The sequence below is a fragment of the Cynocephalus volans genome, chromosome 2 (genome assembly GCF_027409185.1).
Source record: "Cynocephalus volans isolate mCynVol1 chromosome 2, mCynVol1.pri, whole genome shotgun sequence".
Classification (NCBI taxonomy): Eukaryota; Metazoa; Chordata; class Mammalia; order Dermoptera; family Cynocephalidae; genus Cynocephalus; species Cynocephalus volans.
Window position 1 is genome coordinate 90,116,115 of NC_084461.1, and position 15,109 is coordinate 90,131,223.

The window sequence follows — 15,109 nt, forward strand, 5'->3', positions numbered from 1 at the left end:
GAATTGGTTTCATGGAAAATTTTCACTAATATTTTGCTGTATCCACATTAGCAACACATTAGTTCTAGGACGAGCTGTCTACTATTATTTGTTATATGAGATTTAATGTAGTTTACTTGGCTTCTTAACAAGCTTTTACTTCCTCCTCCCATCTCATGGTCTTACCCTCCGAGGTTCCATTCTTTCTGTCTTCACCCAAATCCCTAACTGGATCTTTGAAAGCCTTAATCATTTTTCCAACTAAATGAAATATGTGGGCTTCTAATTCCTCATGAACAGTAAACAAGTGAAAATTTTGAAATGCAGACTGGTAATAATAGACAAATAGTAAAAATATACATTATAATAGAAATATAATTTTAAACCTGAAGATAAAGAACGATTGACATATATATATGTGTATATATGAAAGTCTCTGTGTGTGTATTAGATATGTAAGTATAACATTTATGATCAAATCAAAACTTCAAGTCTTCCAAATATGGAAACTTTAAAAAGGCTTTTACACTTTATTTTTTTTTTTTTAACAAATCGTTAATGCTAACCAGGGAATGATAACTGAAATCTGTCTTTTTCCATTTTTCAAAAGAATTTTCAAAACATATTAAAAAACACAACATACAAAACACAAAACAGATAAATATTTTAATGTATTGTTACATTCATTTCCATTAGAATACATTCATGGTACTTTCACCTCTATCATTTTTTGATTCGGCCATTTCTTCTACTTATATGTAGCTATTCACCTCTCAGAGGTTAGCAATTTAAGAAAAATTATTAAAATAATAATTTATTTAGACACCGATTTTCCCTGAGTTTGGGATTAAATATAAACCAAATTTATAACTATATTTGTTGACACTTTATATTTTACTTTCCTATCCTAACATTATGGAAACTTGGAATTTTACAATGTTATCATAGAATCTGCAATTAAAAATACATCTGGAGTAAAACTGACCCTCAAATCATTATACTTCATAATCAAGGCAAATCGTATTCCATACACTTACGTAGTTCAAACATGCATCTAAATGTCTTGTGTAAGTCTTAATTTGGTTTAAAGTCCTGATATCAATAAGCCTTCATCAATTACTAAGAAAATCACTGTTCATTAGTAAAATAAAGTTTTATCTGAGAAATTCATCTTATTTAAGTTAAATAAATTTTAAGTATTTAAAACTTTAATTAATAATATTTGGTAAGCTAAATTTATTCTTCTTATCATCCCTTCTTTTAATTTATTCTACACAGATTTTTAGTAATAGCTTCTACTTCCTATTACAGGGATAATCCTGCCCTGGGTTATACAGTATAGACTGCTGTAATTAATTTGCTGTATAATTTTCACCAATTAATTAAATTCACCTTTTAGGATTTCATTTCCTTATCTATAAAATAAGGACAGTAAATTACATATTTTATCCCTAAGGTCTTTTCCAGTCTAACATACTATAGTAAAGAGACAAATTATACAAATTTGTACATTTATAAACTATGTTTTAAAACAATTTCAAAACAACCTTATAAAATGAGTTTCTATGTTGCAAAATTGTTAATTATTACAATTTATTTTCTCTAGAACCTCACCGATTCAGTACTAAAATACACTTATTCTATCAAGGCTTCTTAGAATGTGTTGAAATAATGCCCAAATCAAGTGTATAATAAATATTGTTGGTAATGATTATATAATTTTTTGCTAACCCTGATACATCTCTCATCACAAAATGAAATAATGCCAGTGTTTTAAATTAAATATGTAAACCTACCTGGGAATTATTTAATATCTGACCTTTGAGGACAATTCCTTTCAAATACATTTAATTTCAGTGAAAAAGGAAAGAATTTCAATTTGTGTTAAGAAAAACTTTGGGTATATCGCAGACACAATGATATGCTTTCATTTCACTAATAGAGTTAATTGATAAAACAAATAATTCTTAACATTGTTCAAACTGAGACTAAAAGCAACACTATAACAGCAACACAGCTAGAACAAAGGAACCAGGAGAAAAGAGTAAGTGGGACTGCAATGGTAAGATGAGCAAAAATCAGATATTGACAACTTAAAGGTAGCAAAAAGTCTAAAAATCAATACAAGCTCAAAATTCATTAAAATTATTGTTTCATTTTTCAAATAAGAAATTTTAGTGATCCGTCTAATGCTTACAAGAGGCACTGGAATTCAGGTTTATTCACATTTCTAGAACACACTTCTATACAACATGATGTCTCTTATTAGAAATATGGTTTTGTAAGATAAAATTTTGAAGCGCAACCAAAAAAAAGTTCAAAGGTGACTGGCTGACCCAAATTTAACAAAATCTGAGTTATGCTGTAATTTATAAAGTAAGCATTCTGTGTTAAGATTAAACTATTCTGAAAACCCTACATGATACTTTGTGTTGTGATACTCTAACGTGCACTGAATATTTCTAATCTCATTTGAGGAATAAGTGGCATTAGAAATCAAATAATATAAAACCTAGTTCTCTGATTTAGAGATTGGGGTTTATTCTAATCCAGTGTTTGATTAACTGATGTGCAATAGCTCGGCTTGGTGGCACGAAGAAAGCCTGCTGTTTCCCTTTGGTCAGAACATCCACGACCTAAGATACACCATAATAAAATGCATTAGGATTTCAAAACTGTCATATTTAAATAAACACTTTTTCCATAGTTACACAGTTCAACTAAAATATGATGACTTTTACAATGGATAACAACAGTAAAAAGTGACAGCATCCATATTCAACATGCAAATAGTACAGTGCTTTTAATTGTTTTACTGAGTTATTGATTCAATTTTTAAAATGTTCCAGAAAGGCATATTCCCTCATGAAAATGAGGTCACGAAAAACCAAAACATATGCTCCACACTTAATTTCAAAGTGAAGCCAAATTTTGGGACAGTTTCCATTTTATAAAATTTTAAAACAATAATTTCTACCTTTTGGGGTTGAATATAAAATAAAATTAATTTTACGTAGACAAAGTCAGAAAGGATTTCAGGTCTTTCCTATCATAGTATGTCTGTTTACTATAAAATGCATTGTGTCATGCAGAACAAAGACAAATAATTTATCTTTCATTATATTATTTGTGAATAACATTTAAAAACTTCTTGTGAGTATATTTTTGTTATATAATTATGTCATTTTTATCCTCATGTATATTTTAAAGTGAATAAAAACTGTCCAAAAATTTTAAGCATTCTTACTGATTTTTTTTAGAGCTACTTGTTTTAATGCTATAAACTAAAATATAAAATGTCTAAGAATAATATTCCTGTTTCTCATCTGTAAACTAATGTTTATCTACTTTAAGTTCATTGAAAGGTATTGTCATTAATCTGAAGGAATGGCATCTGAAATTTGAAATGGCATAAAATCATCATTACTATAAGAATCTCACAAAACGAGTTAATATAGGGCGCATTAGTGAACACATAAAAGGGTACTTCAAAAAGTTCACAGAAAGATTTGTATTATCTTTTAATTCTATTTTTCCACTAACTTTTTGAAGTATCCTTGTACTCTCCCTATTGGGAAATACCAGTTATAGAATCTACGCATAAGAGGGCCAAAGCCATTCATTCAACTTGCTGAAAATATGCATCCTTGCTGTGTGCCCAAACCAATAGAGTCAGCGAACAATCAATAGAAGAAGGAAATTAAATTGAACTTTACCTGTTCTCTAGTGAACCAGCGGGCATCCTCTATTTCATTCTTGTCAACTTTAATTTCTGTAGACACTGCCACAGCTAAGCAACCAATCATTAAGGAGGAGGGCATTGGCCATGGCTGACAAGAGACATACTGAACATGGCCAACTTTGACTCCACTTTCTTCTTCTACTTCTCTTCGAACAGCATCTTCTATTGTCTCCCCTAATCAAATGGGGCAAAAGAACAAGTTGCTGGTGAACATGGCCTGGACATTTCATGCTTCAAATGGTTCAAACATTTAGAAATCACTTTAGACAGAAACCCAATTCAAAGAATCAGAAACCAGAAGCCTAAAACTAGACTGGACTTGAAGAAAACATTATTTTTAAAATACATGAGCATATACAGAATATCAAAATGCCAATAAGAAACTTTTTATTTCTTAAAGGTCTAAATTTGTCAGTTTCATTTAAAAAATAATAATTATAACATCTACAACAATCCAGCACCTACTATTGGTTAAACACTATGAAAATACATTCTATATTCTCATTTATATATTATGACCAGTTATAAATTATCATTACATGATTTTTACAAATGACTGTTTCTCCAGTAAAATCCTGAAACTCTTTTTTTATTATGTTGTCAAGCAATTATTGAGGATAACCTTTCTCGGGTCACTAAAAGTTTAAAAACCACATGAGATGAAACAATACTTATTCTTTCTAAGCAATTGTTTTCCTCTAGATGACTGTTGATTTGGCTATGAAAAAATAAAGTAATGCCTATAAACATACTTTCTGATTTGTTGGAATTGAAAATTAAAACAGAGAAAATAGTTTTTAAGTATAATTTATCTGAAAGTTTAGAAAAGTTTTGTTAAATATAGCAACATTTAGAAAAAAATATTTTTAAATATAGCTTTCTGTTTCAAATAGACTGATGAATTTCCTACATAAAAATTAAGACTTTCCATCAATCAGAAGAAAATATATAGTGAAAAGATAAGTCATAGACTAGCATAAGATATTTGCAAGACCATTTGCAAAAACTAACAAAATATTAGCATATAATGCATATTTTAAAACTCCTAAAATCAAAAATATAAAAGGATAAACAATCAAAACAAAAATAGGTAAAATATATAAACATCTAAAATTCAGAGAAAAGGAAAACTGAATACCTAATACACAATTGAAAAACATGCTCCATCAGCAGGGAAATTAAAAACACAACAACATACTATATCATACCTCTCAGAATAACAAATTGAAAAGTCTAAAAACCCTAACTTGGTGAAAATGTGGAATAACAGAATATTCCATGTACTGTTGGTGGGAGTGTAAAGAGGCAGGAACACTTCAGAAAGAAACTAAAAAATATCTAGAAAAGGTTAAGAAGCTCATATCATATGAGCTAGTAATGCTACTCTATGCATATACTCTAGATAACTCTTGCAAATGTGCACAAGAAGTATAAAAATATTCATTGCATTGCTGTTTGTAATAAGAACCTTGAAGTAAACTAAATGTGCACCAGAATGGATAAATCAGTGAAACATTCATAAATGAAATACTACCTAGCAGTTAAAAAAAAACAACCACCTAGAACTACAAGAGGTAGCATAGTGATTAGGAGCAAGGACTCAGAAGCCAAACTGCCCAATCTGAATCCCTCCCCTATAACTCACTAGCTGTTTGATCTTGGGCAAGTTATTCAATCCCCATGCCTTAGTGCTCCCATTTATAAAATCGCTGTAATAGTACCTACTTTATTTATTTATTTATTTAGTTTTGGTTTTAAAATATTTCATTTTATTTTATTTTATTTATTTTTTCTTATTCCCATTTTATTCATTTTTTTAAAAAAAATTTTATTTTGTCGATATACATTGTGGCTGATTATTGTTGCCCATATAGTACCTACTTTATAAACTTGTAAGAATCCTTTATTAGCATCATATTACTTAATATATGTAAAGCTTCCAGAACAGAGCTTGGTATTACATATATTTACTATTATTATTATCTAGCAATGCAGATTAATTTTGGAAGTTGAGATTAAACATTTATTAATTAGATATATTCATTCATTTGTTCCATAAATATTTATTGAGCTCTTACTACATGTGAGGCATCTTCTATAAGGATTTGGAACACATCAAATGAATAAAACAAAGTCCCTGGCCTTATGGAACTTGCATTCTAGTGAGAGAAAACAGTAAATAAATTAATAAATACATACACACACGCACACTAATTAGGTGGTGATAAGTGCTATGTGAATGCAGGGTATGGGGGCTAACTAATGCATTTGGGGCAATCAGGTAAAAGCCTCTTTGAAAAGAAGATAGTTGAGTCTAGTACAGAAGAAAGTGAGGTATAAACCATCTGGATACCCTGGCCAAGAGCAATACATAAAAGAGCAAATACTAAATTTTTAATAAAACAGACAAAATTACTTTGCTAGTAAAAACATGAAATTTATGTCATATTTAAATTGTATCATTAAAATTATACCATGTTTAAAATATTTTCAAATAACCCACTTTTATAACATACTTTATGAGAGATTATTTCTCAAATGCTATCTAAATTCTTATTTGAAATTTTAAGTTTAATGTAAATTATTATAAAAATTATTAAGAAAAGGCTTACCAGGTTCAATAAATCCAGCAAGGCAAGTAAACATGCCTGGGGGAAATCTTTTCTGCCTGCCTAAAAGACATTTGGTCCCATCTGGATGAATAACTTGCATGATTACCACTGGATCTGTTAAAATCAGATATATAAATGACAGGAAAAATAATTTAGATTCATCATGAAAAGTCACTGTCTGGTAGGATGATATAAAGATGTATCTCTTGTAGGAACAAGACTCGTGTGTGGTTATAAAAGATTGCTTCTTTCTGCCCTGATATAGCTGATGACAGAGTATCTCAGGGAAATTGCATAGAACACTGTCAGTAAGTTAAAGGAAGACCATTTTTGCCCCCTTCTTCCAATCTGAACAGCAACCTCTACACTTATGGTATATTAGGCATATTCTTATTTTTTTAATGGGAAAAAAGTTTGAGTAGGTAATACATGGGCATGAGGAAAATTTAAATATTACCACAGTAAATACAGTGAATTATCCTTTCCTTTCCATCTTAATCCTTAACAAAATGTTTTTAAAAGCTAATGTGGCTCCACAATTAGGTTTGTTTAAGTCATTAAAAAATAAAAATTAAATCACAGTTCATCTCTCTAGAAGTCACTAATCCAGCAAATTCTTGTCACTACATCACAACTGAGAACTAGGAATTAAATATAAAAAGCTCCTGAGCAACAAAAACAGATGTCACTAAGCCATGCATTTTAGAGTCTGGAAACATCCTCAGGTACTGCTGCTTCTATCAATTCTTTTTTCACACAGTTCTAAAGGGCTGGGTTATCTGATTCCCAAACCTACAGCAGACTCAAAGCAGCAATAAGAAGGAGAAAGGTACAGACAGTAGCAGTAATGAGAATCTAGCTCCAGCTGTATTGCTTTGGTGATGCCTCAATCAGGCACTAAATTATTGGGGCTTTTTTACCTTTCACTAAGTGGAGCCAGATTGGTGGGCTTTTGAAATCATGTATCTCTACACATCAAATTCATACCGATTAATCCAAAGTTAAGAAATGATGTACAATGTAATCATGTACAATGCGTTTTACTTTAAAATTATGAAAGTACATGTGGGGAAAATAGGATAATTTAGTCAGGCTCCCTTGGCTCAGGTCTGGTTGGAGGTGCACATTCTTATTCTTTGTAAACAAGTTGTATGGGTGTTGTTAGTGCAAATGCGTGCACTTTGTTGCTATTGTGTGTTCTTGAGTTTGTGAAGCAGAGCGGGCCAGCAGAGCTCCTGTCTAAAAATAGAGCACGTTTACTCTGCTGGCAGCTGCTCAGTTTTTTCTTTGGACTTTGCTGGTAGCAGTTGAGTTTTTGAGTTTCTCTTTGTACTGCCTAGCTCATAGTGTTTGTTGTGTGTGCTGAATAAAGACTATTCTTTCTTCAACTAAGGCTCCAAAGACCATTTTGCCAGTTACCTACCTCACAGACCTGCGTGTGAAGGGTTTGTGAAAAGGCTCGAGGGGTCTGTGAGCTCCAGACTCTAGCCCTAGCTCTACAGTAAACCATACTTTAATACTTACAGTCTAATATTTAAATTAAACATGCTTTTAATAAAATGGTAAACATTTAAGCTTCTCAAAAATGTGTCTATCCAGAATGTCTTTTTCCCCAAGATTCCAGCTGGCAGAGATTTCACCATAAAAGAAAAGGCTTACCAACTCTTGGATATGATGTATTATGAACACCATGGAGACTAGGACAGTCTTCGCTTAAACATACTCTTTTATAGCCACCTTCTTCGATTTTAGTTGAGCTTCCACATGTTGGGCAGAACTTATATCTACTGTGCCAGGCAAGAACAGATCTTGCTTGAGCTACAACCCCTTTAAAGGAAGCAGAAAAAGTTTTCATCCTGTGATAAATTGTAAAAATATTAATAGATAGGTAAACTGTTCTTAAGCTATAATAAGAACAGTTTTCCAAATAGTTGTGTGATCAAGGGTTTAGTATTTCTATTCTTATGCTGTATATTTTTCTTTTAAAGTAAAAGATTTAATTTTCTAGATGACAAATGAAAATTAACTTTAACTTTAATTTGAATAAAATATAAACTCTCACATTAGATAGATGTACTAACTCCATCTTACACACTGTATTAGATCAGGCTTTTACTATACCCGATTTTTAAATTTTGGATATACATGATTCTAGTGTATTGTGAATTTACAAATAGTGTCCTTTACCTTACCGATTTTTATAAAAATATAGTACAAAACCAGTTCCTAACTTACGCTTGGACTCTAACTATAGGAATCTATCTCCACCTTCCTTCTTGGAGACTAAGTCACTGCTGGTCCATGCCATTGAGGAACATATACTGTTTTCAACTGGAGACTGCATATTGTATAAAACATACTGCATTTACAACACTGAGGTTAACTTTGTTTATGAAAAAAATGCTTAATAGAATAAATCTTAGAATATACATCCTTGACATAGCCTCTACCCTGATACTGCAAAAAAATTAATATAGCCTGACCAGAAATATTACAATTTTACATGCCTGAAAAACTTGCTCTCACTTTTAAAATATATTATTTGGTCTATGGATTTTTTTTTGAAATAAACAAAATAATAAAAACCAATAATAACAACTTTAAACTTGGAAAAATGAATAAATAAAACAAATAAAAACAACTATAATACTGAAATTTAATGAACCACAGGCAACATTAAAGATCTGCCTACTACATTACTTTGTAATATGTAATTTACACTAGGGAATCTATGTTATTTCAGGATCATCAGAATAAGAAAATCTAACATTTACTGAGTATTTACTATGTGCCAAGCACCATGCGAAGAACTTTATATAGATTATTCATGTTCAAAACAACCCTATGAAGAAGGTAGGGACTACTATTATCTTTGTTTTCTGGAGAAGGAAACTGAGGCACAGAGAAGCTAAATAACTGTGTAAGGTTATAGAGCAATTGAGTTAAAGAACCTGTTACCTTACTAGTTTCTTTTTAAAGGGCAACCAACCAACCAACTAGCTCATTTATAAGATTATTTTGATCTTAAAATTATATATACGGCTCCAAAGAAAAGATTTTTTTTTTAAGGAAAGGTCGACATTGACAAGTGACCCCTTTCTAACCTCCCATTAACTCTTCAATCTGCTGTAATCTGGCTTCTTACCAAATCCTCTTATCAAATTATCAATAGCTTCATACTACCAAAACCAAACATCCTTTAAAAAAATCTTTGCCTTTATCTTACTCAAATTCTCAACAGCGTTCAACACACTTGATCACTCCCTCCCTGAAATACTCTGCCCTCTTGGTTTCCATGAGCACATTCTTGTGGTTTCCTCCCACCTTACCACCAAACGGTCTCCATCTTCCTTGACAGCTCCTTTGCTTGTACCTGACCTCTAAATTTAGGGAGATTCAGGTCTGATTCTAAGGTTCTTTTCCTTGCTTGCTCTCAACCCTCCAGTAATCTAAGTAGTTTCTTGGGATTTAAATACCTCCTTTGTATTGATGACTGCCATACGGGTATCTCCAGTTCAGACTTCTCCTCTGAGTTCCAGATTTTAATATCTTTCTCTAAAACTTAACACGCCAGAAGTAAACTCTGGATTTATTTACTCCAAGTCTGTTCTGATTTACTTGCTCTACCCATCACCCTATATTATCAAGAAATGATATCACTATCTACCAAATTACTAAAGTCTCAAATCTAGCAGTCATTCTTGGTTTTTTCCTTCATAATTATATACCCCATACCCAATCCATCAGCAAGTACTATTGATTCTATCCCCAAAATATATCTTGAATGTACTCTTTTCTCCATCTCTACTATGAGCACCTTAATGCTTTGTCCATATGCTTTAGTCTAGATTACCATCATCTCTCACTTATAATAATCTTAACCCACAGATCAAGCCCTATCAGTTCTACCTCAAAAATATCTCAAACTCTCTTTTTTGTCCATCACCACTGCCGCCATTCTAAACCAACCCCCTGCAAAATTTTACCCAGGCTATTGTAAAACCCAGTTTCCTCTAAACAAGACTCCTGACTTCCACACTTAATTACTTACAAACCTACAATTTATGCTTTACAAAGTGGCTAGAGTGATGTGGGTTTTTTTTTTTTGTTTGTTTGTTTGTTTTTTTAAACATAGATCAGTTTACAGCATTTAAATGGCATTTAGAATCAAAACCTAATTTCTTACCATGGAATAAAAAGCCCCAGCAACAGAAAACAAAAAACAAAACAAAACAAAAAAGTCAAGGTCTTCACCGACACGTTCAAAGTATTCACTGAAGAAAAATGAAACCATTATGCATTACGGTTAATTCTGAGGAAACCAATCTTGGCTGATTAAAATGACTGTAATGGCCAAGAAGAGTAGTTTCCTAAGGTGAGAATTTTAGGAAATTTTTATTTTCACTGCTTACTGGAAAAAGTGTGCCCCATGGAAATTGCAGATACATACAATTCCAATTCAGTTCTAAAAACCATATTCCTACCAATACAAGTAAGTAAGCATTGTTCATTTCTTACCTGCTTCTTTTTCTTTCAATTGCAGAAGAGCTGGCATTGGAGGATGAAGAAAATAACAATTTTCATGTCTTTGCTTAAATTCTTCGGCAGCAATAGGATCTATACCTAAAGCATACCAGGCAACCAATCCATCATCTTCTTCTCTTGGGACATCACCAGCATTATTAAGTAACTTTTTTTTCATTTCAAGTTCTACTCCAAGGAAAATCAAGGTGATCTTCTCAGGCTGAGCCAAATAATCCTTTATATCTGTGTAGTTCAGCTGACAAAGCCTTACTTCCGGCTGTTGGAAACTTTCTTTATTGCCACCTAGAGTAACCAAGGGATTTAAATCTGAGAAAAGGATATAAACTGTGGCTGGATGGTTTTCTTTAGCTAATAGCCAATCAGAATTATTTCTTTTTTCACTTTTCCGGTCCAGTAGTGTCCTGCCAAAATAATTTTCACATTCTTCCACTTCATTGGTTAGGAACCAAGGCATCTTTCCACCTTTAGCATTAGCTAGTAAGTTAGCTATATGCTTATAACCCCAAAATACAGCAATATCCAGTGCAGTCTGACTTGATTTATTGACAACTGACCTGTCACACCTACAGATGGAAGGAAAAATAAAATAGAATGTAAACATTTTCTCTTGAATTTATATCAATAAAATATTTCCATATGCACATTATAGCCCGTCTATTTAATGATTACATAGTTTTTTTTTGTTGTTGTTGTTGTTTTTTTCTTTTGGTACATAGTTAATTATTGGGGAGGTTAAAAGAACCATTTAATAATCATAAATGAAAAAGAGATAGTGGATATTTAAAATTAATAGATAATTACTTACAAAATGAAAAAGTAAGTTTTATGTGCTATAAGGAGAGACCAAAATTCTACAAGGAGTCCTTGGGAGTCACAGTGATATTTACATTTTCTATGTGGGAGAAAATAATCAAACTACTCATAAATTTGCTTTGCTATTAAGTACGAAGGGTTAATTTTTCAATTAAAAAGGTAAAAAAGTTTTTATTTAAAAATATGCTACCTTTTCATATAACAAACTGGTCAATGAGTTATTTACTACCCCAACAATATAAATATGACAACAAAAAAATTTTAAAGGAAATATGTAATAGAAATTAAACCACAAACCCTTTCAGGTAATAGAGCCTAAAATGTTTACCCTTTCTCAAGCAGAATTTGGACAACATTTTGGTGCCCATTCCTTGCAGCATACATTAAAGCAGTCCAGCCATTTTCAGAAGTTTCGTTGAGAAGAGCTGGAGAATGACTGAGTATTCTTGTTAACTTGGCAGTGTCTCCTTCTGCAGCTGAGCTGTGAAATTCAGAAATTATGTCTTGCTTTGGACTTCTTTTTACAGAAGACATTTCTTCCTTAAAACAAAGGAAAATATGAAAAAACCCTTCTCATTTGCAACTGCTTTTTGTATCAATAATAGAGGAACATTATCTAAGTGCTGATGTCATTAGAATAATAGTAATGGTTTACAAAAGTAATATACTCTTCAAAAGGTAATTAGTAGTAAACTGTCATTACAGCACATTTCAAAATTATCAGTGAGAATTATAAAACAGTTAAATCAAATTAAATATACATAATTATATAAAATATAAAATAATGTATAATAAGTTTTGGTAATACAGATAAGGAGGCCATATCTTTGGGAAGGGAAGCGAGGTAACAAGAATGGGTACTTGAGGTAGACCAAAGAAGACTTCATTAGGGAGTGGACACATAATACAGAGGGGGTTTGTTTAAAGCAGATGGAAGTAAAGGCACAGGTCTTTAGCATATGACAAGTAGTGTTCTCTGATTCTTGGTACAGGTATAGGTCCCTTCCCTCAGGGAAATGATGATCCTTTAGCTAATTATTCAAAAGCTTTCTTAAGTTTCACATAAAAACAATTTATTGCTTTACACTATAAATTCTGCTATCCATGTGGGATTGATTTTTGTTCATGGTGTGAGGTAGAGGTCAAGATACTTTTTTTTTTATCTCAATGGATAATCCATACAACTCAGCACTATTCTTGAAATTATCACCTTTGTCCCATTGCACTGAAGAATTATCCTTGTCACAAATCAGATGATCATATATTTTTGGATTTATTATTTGGAAAAGTTCTATTGGTCACTTTGCTGTCCTTGAATCACAGAAGCTTCTGAAATCATTAACTTTCTTTGCTTTGTAACTCTGTTGTTTCAGTGAATAAAAGGAATAATACAATAATACGCCTCTTAAATGTTGCCTAATTATGACTGCATGGCATAGGGCACAAACGGAGCTACTTTTTTGTGAAATGGTTGACGTTTCAATTGTCTAGGAACTTCTCAAAGTATTTTTTTTTAAGGTACAAATTTTTTTCTATGAAATACTATTAAGAGAAGATTTGGGATTCTAACTACATTTCTACCATTCTAAGCAATAAGGTATTCAGACTAAAAAGAAAAGGTTATAATCTATCATTTTTAACAGCTGTTGTCTCTTGGGTTCTGAAATAGCAATCTGGCAGATTAAAAACTTTGTAGTAGGAGTAGTATGAACCAAATTTAAGGGGAAGAATGGGCTAAAGATTAATGTCTTTATTTTCTATCTGCTCATGTCTCCTGTTTCTGTCTTTCTGCTACTTGTAAATGAGTTAAAACTGCTCACAAGAATGGAAACACTTGGATAAAACCTAATATTGAAAATCCGTTTACAAATTAAATTAGGAGTATATTACAAATAATTTTTACAAATTATCCTATATTCTATATTACAAATAATTTTTATTTTTTTTGATTTATTCTAGAATTTACCTCCCCACTCCTTTCACATTGAAATTTTTAAATGCTTTAAAAATATTATGAATAACAAAAGCTGTAACTTTTCAGGACTTTATTTTGAAGCAATGCTGTTCTAATTTGTGTATGGTTTCCCCTCCCAGTTGCCTTTCTCTTAAATTTGTTTTACATAAGCTCATATTACAGTTTCATCACTTGGATTTACTTTGAACAATATTTCACTGTCCCATGTTCTGAGGTCATGGTCACTCTCCTACCCTGCCCACAGGCCACCCCAGATGATTGCGAAATTGTCCTCCAAAAAATATAGTGTCATTCACTACCGCCAGTGCAATGCTTATGCATACAGCATTTTCTGGAGAAAGGAAGTAGAAAATGTATACTTTCCCCCTCAGCTTTCTCACTAGAAAAGCCATCTAGAAATAGTACTATTACTATTACTATTACTATTACTCATCCCAGAGAAGTCCAGCTCTACTGCTTGATTTATCTTTCTCATTAACGGTTCCCGTAGAAAATAAGAATTTGAAGTCACGAAGACGGTGGACTATTCTCAAAAGTCATTTAGAAGAATCTCAGGTTTAAAGGAACTTAGATATTAACCAAGCCAACACCCATTTTTACTGGTGTGTAGCCCGGGGGCCAATGACTTGCCCAAGGTCACATGGCTCCGGTGGGACAGGACGGATATGGCTCTGTCACTGAAGTCACTGACTGCCATTTCACATATTCCACCTCCTGGGCACTAAAGGCCATTTAACCAATTAAGCGCTACCTCTGCACGATCTCTCCAAACCGTCAAATGCCTTGAAATATTTTCTTGATATTACTGTGCGATTACTTTTTGTCAAGGTGAAAAAACATCCGAAGTAACGTTTCCTCTTCCCCATCTCAGAGCTTGGGCTGGAAACTCCACCAGCCGCAGGACAGCCTAAACCACCCGCCCTGTCCCTGCGGCTCCAGCTGCTGGCGCCGCGGCTCCAGCGCCTGCGCCTGCCGACCCAGAGCAGCGCCGGGCAGCGTGGAGACCAAAGAGCCCGGGGAACTGGTCACAACCACCAGAGAGGATACTGGGGCCAACTAACTCGCCGCTACTGTTACTAACCCAAATGTGGTCAGTGTAGAGGCCACCAAGATGCAATCGAAGGACTGAGAAAATCCGACTCTCACTTTTCCCGACGCCGGATGCAGTCTTCCCGACTTCCGGCGGAGGACCGGTGCTCTCGCACGGCCTTATGGGAAGTGTAGTTTGAAGGTCACAGGCTGTGAGCGATCCGAGGTCGGGTGGAGTTTGGGGTGGTGGCATTCGGGAGCCGAGACTGGAGATCCGAGCAGGAAGAACCAGTAACCTGGCGCTGGGCGAAGGGCTGACACTGAGATGTGTAGAGCGCGGTGCGGGCTATGGGAAAACTGTAGGTCTGTAGAAATGATTTTAACTTTTCTTGGATTTCGCACTCAGCTCTCCAA

The 15,109-nt window shown here is 33.1% G+C and overlaps 1 protein-coding gene across 2 annotated transcripts; it reads right to left on the minus strand.

Annotated features, from left to right (window-relative positions):
* Positions 1 to 672: 672 nt before the first annotated feature.
* NUDT12 (nudix hydrolase 12) lies at positions 673 to 14,831 on the minus strand. 2 transcript variants are annotated; one of them, XM_063086578.1, is made up of 7 exons: positions 14,748 to 14,831; positions 12,020 to 12,227; positions 10,852 to 11,441; positions 7,993 to 8,160; positions 6,334 to 6,447; positions 3,696 to 3,895; positions 673 to 2,615 (listed from the first exon to the last, which is right to left on the minus strand). In XM_063086578.1, the coding sequence occupies exons 2-7, from the start codon at positions 12,223 to 12,225 to the stop codon at positions 2,505 to 2,507; spliced, it is 1,389 nt and encodes a 462-aa protein (XP_062942648.1). In that variant the 5' UTR covers positions 12,226 to 12,227; positions 14,748 to 14,831; the 3' UTR covers positions 673 to 2,504. The 2 variants fall into 2 exon arrangements, with proteins under 2 accessions (XP_062942648.1, XP_062942647.1); XM_063086577.1 differs by having other exon boundaries at positions 12,020 to 12,231.
* Positions 14,832 to 15,109: the final 278 nt, after the last annotated feature.

Bases quoted from the DNA above. Each gene is read 5' to 3' on its own strand.
- NUDT12 (XM_063086578.1), bottom strand. From the start codon at position 12,225: ATGTCTTCTGTAAAAAGAAGTCCAAAGCAAGACATAATTTCTGAATTT. The intron at 6,448-7,992 runs GTAAGCCTTTTC...TGATTTTAACAG, and splicing joins TACATCATATCCAAGAGTTG to ATCCAGTGGTAATCATGCAA. The intron at 3,896-6,333 runs GTAAGCCTTTTC...CCATTTGATTAG, and splicing joins TGCTGGATTTATTGAACCTG to GGGAGACAATAGAAGATGCT.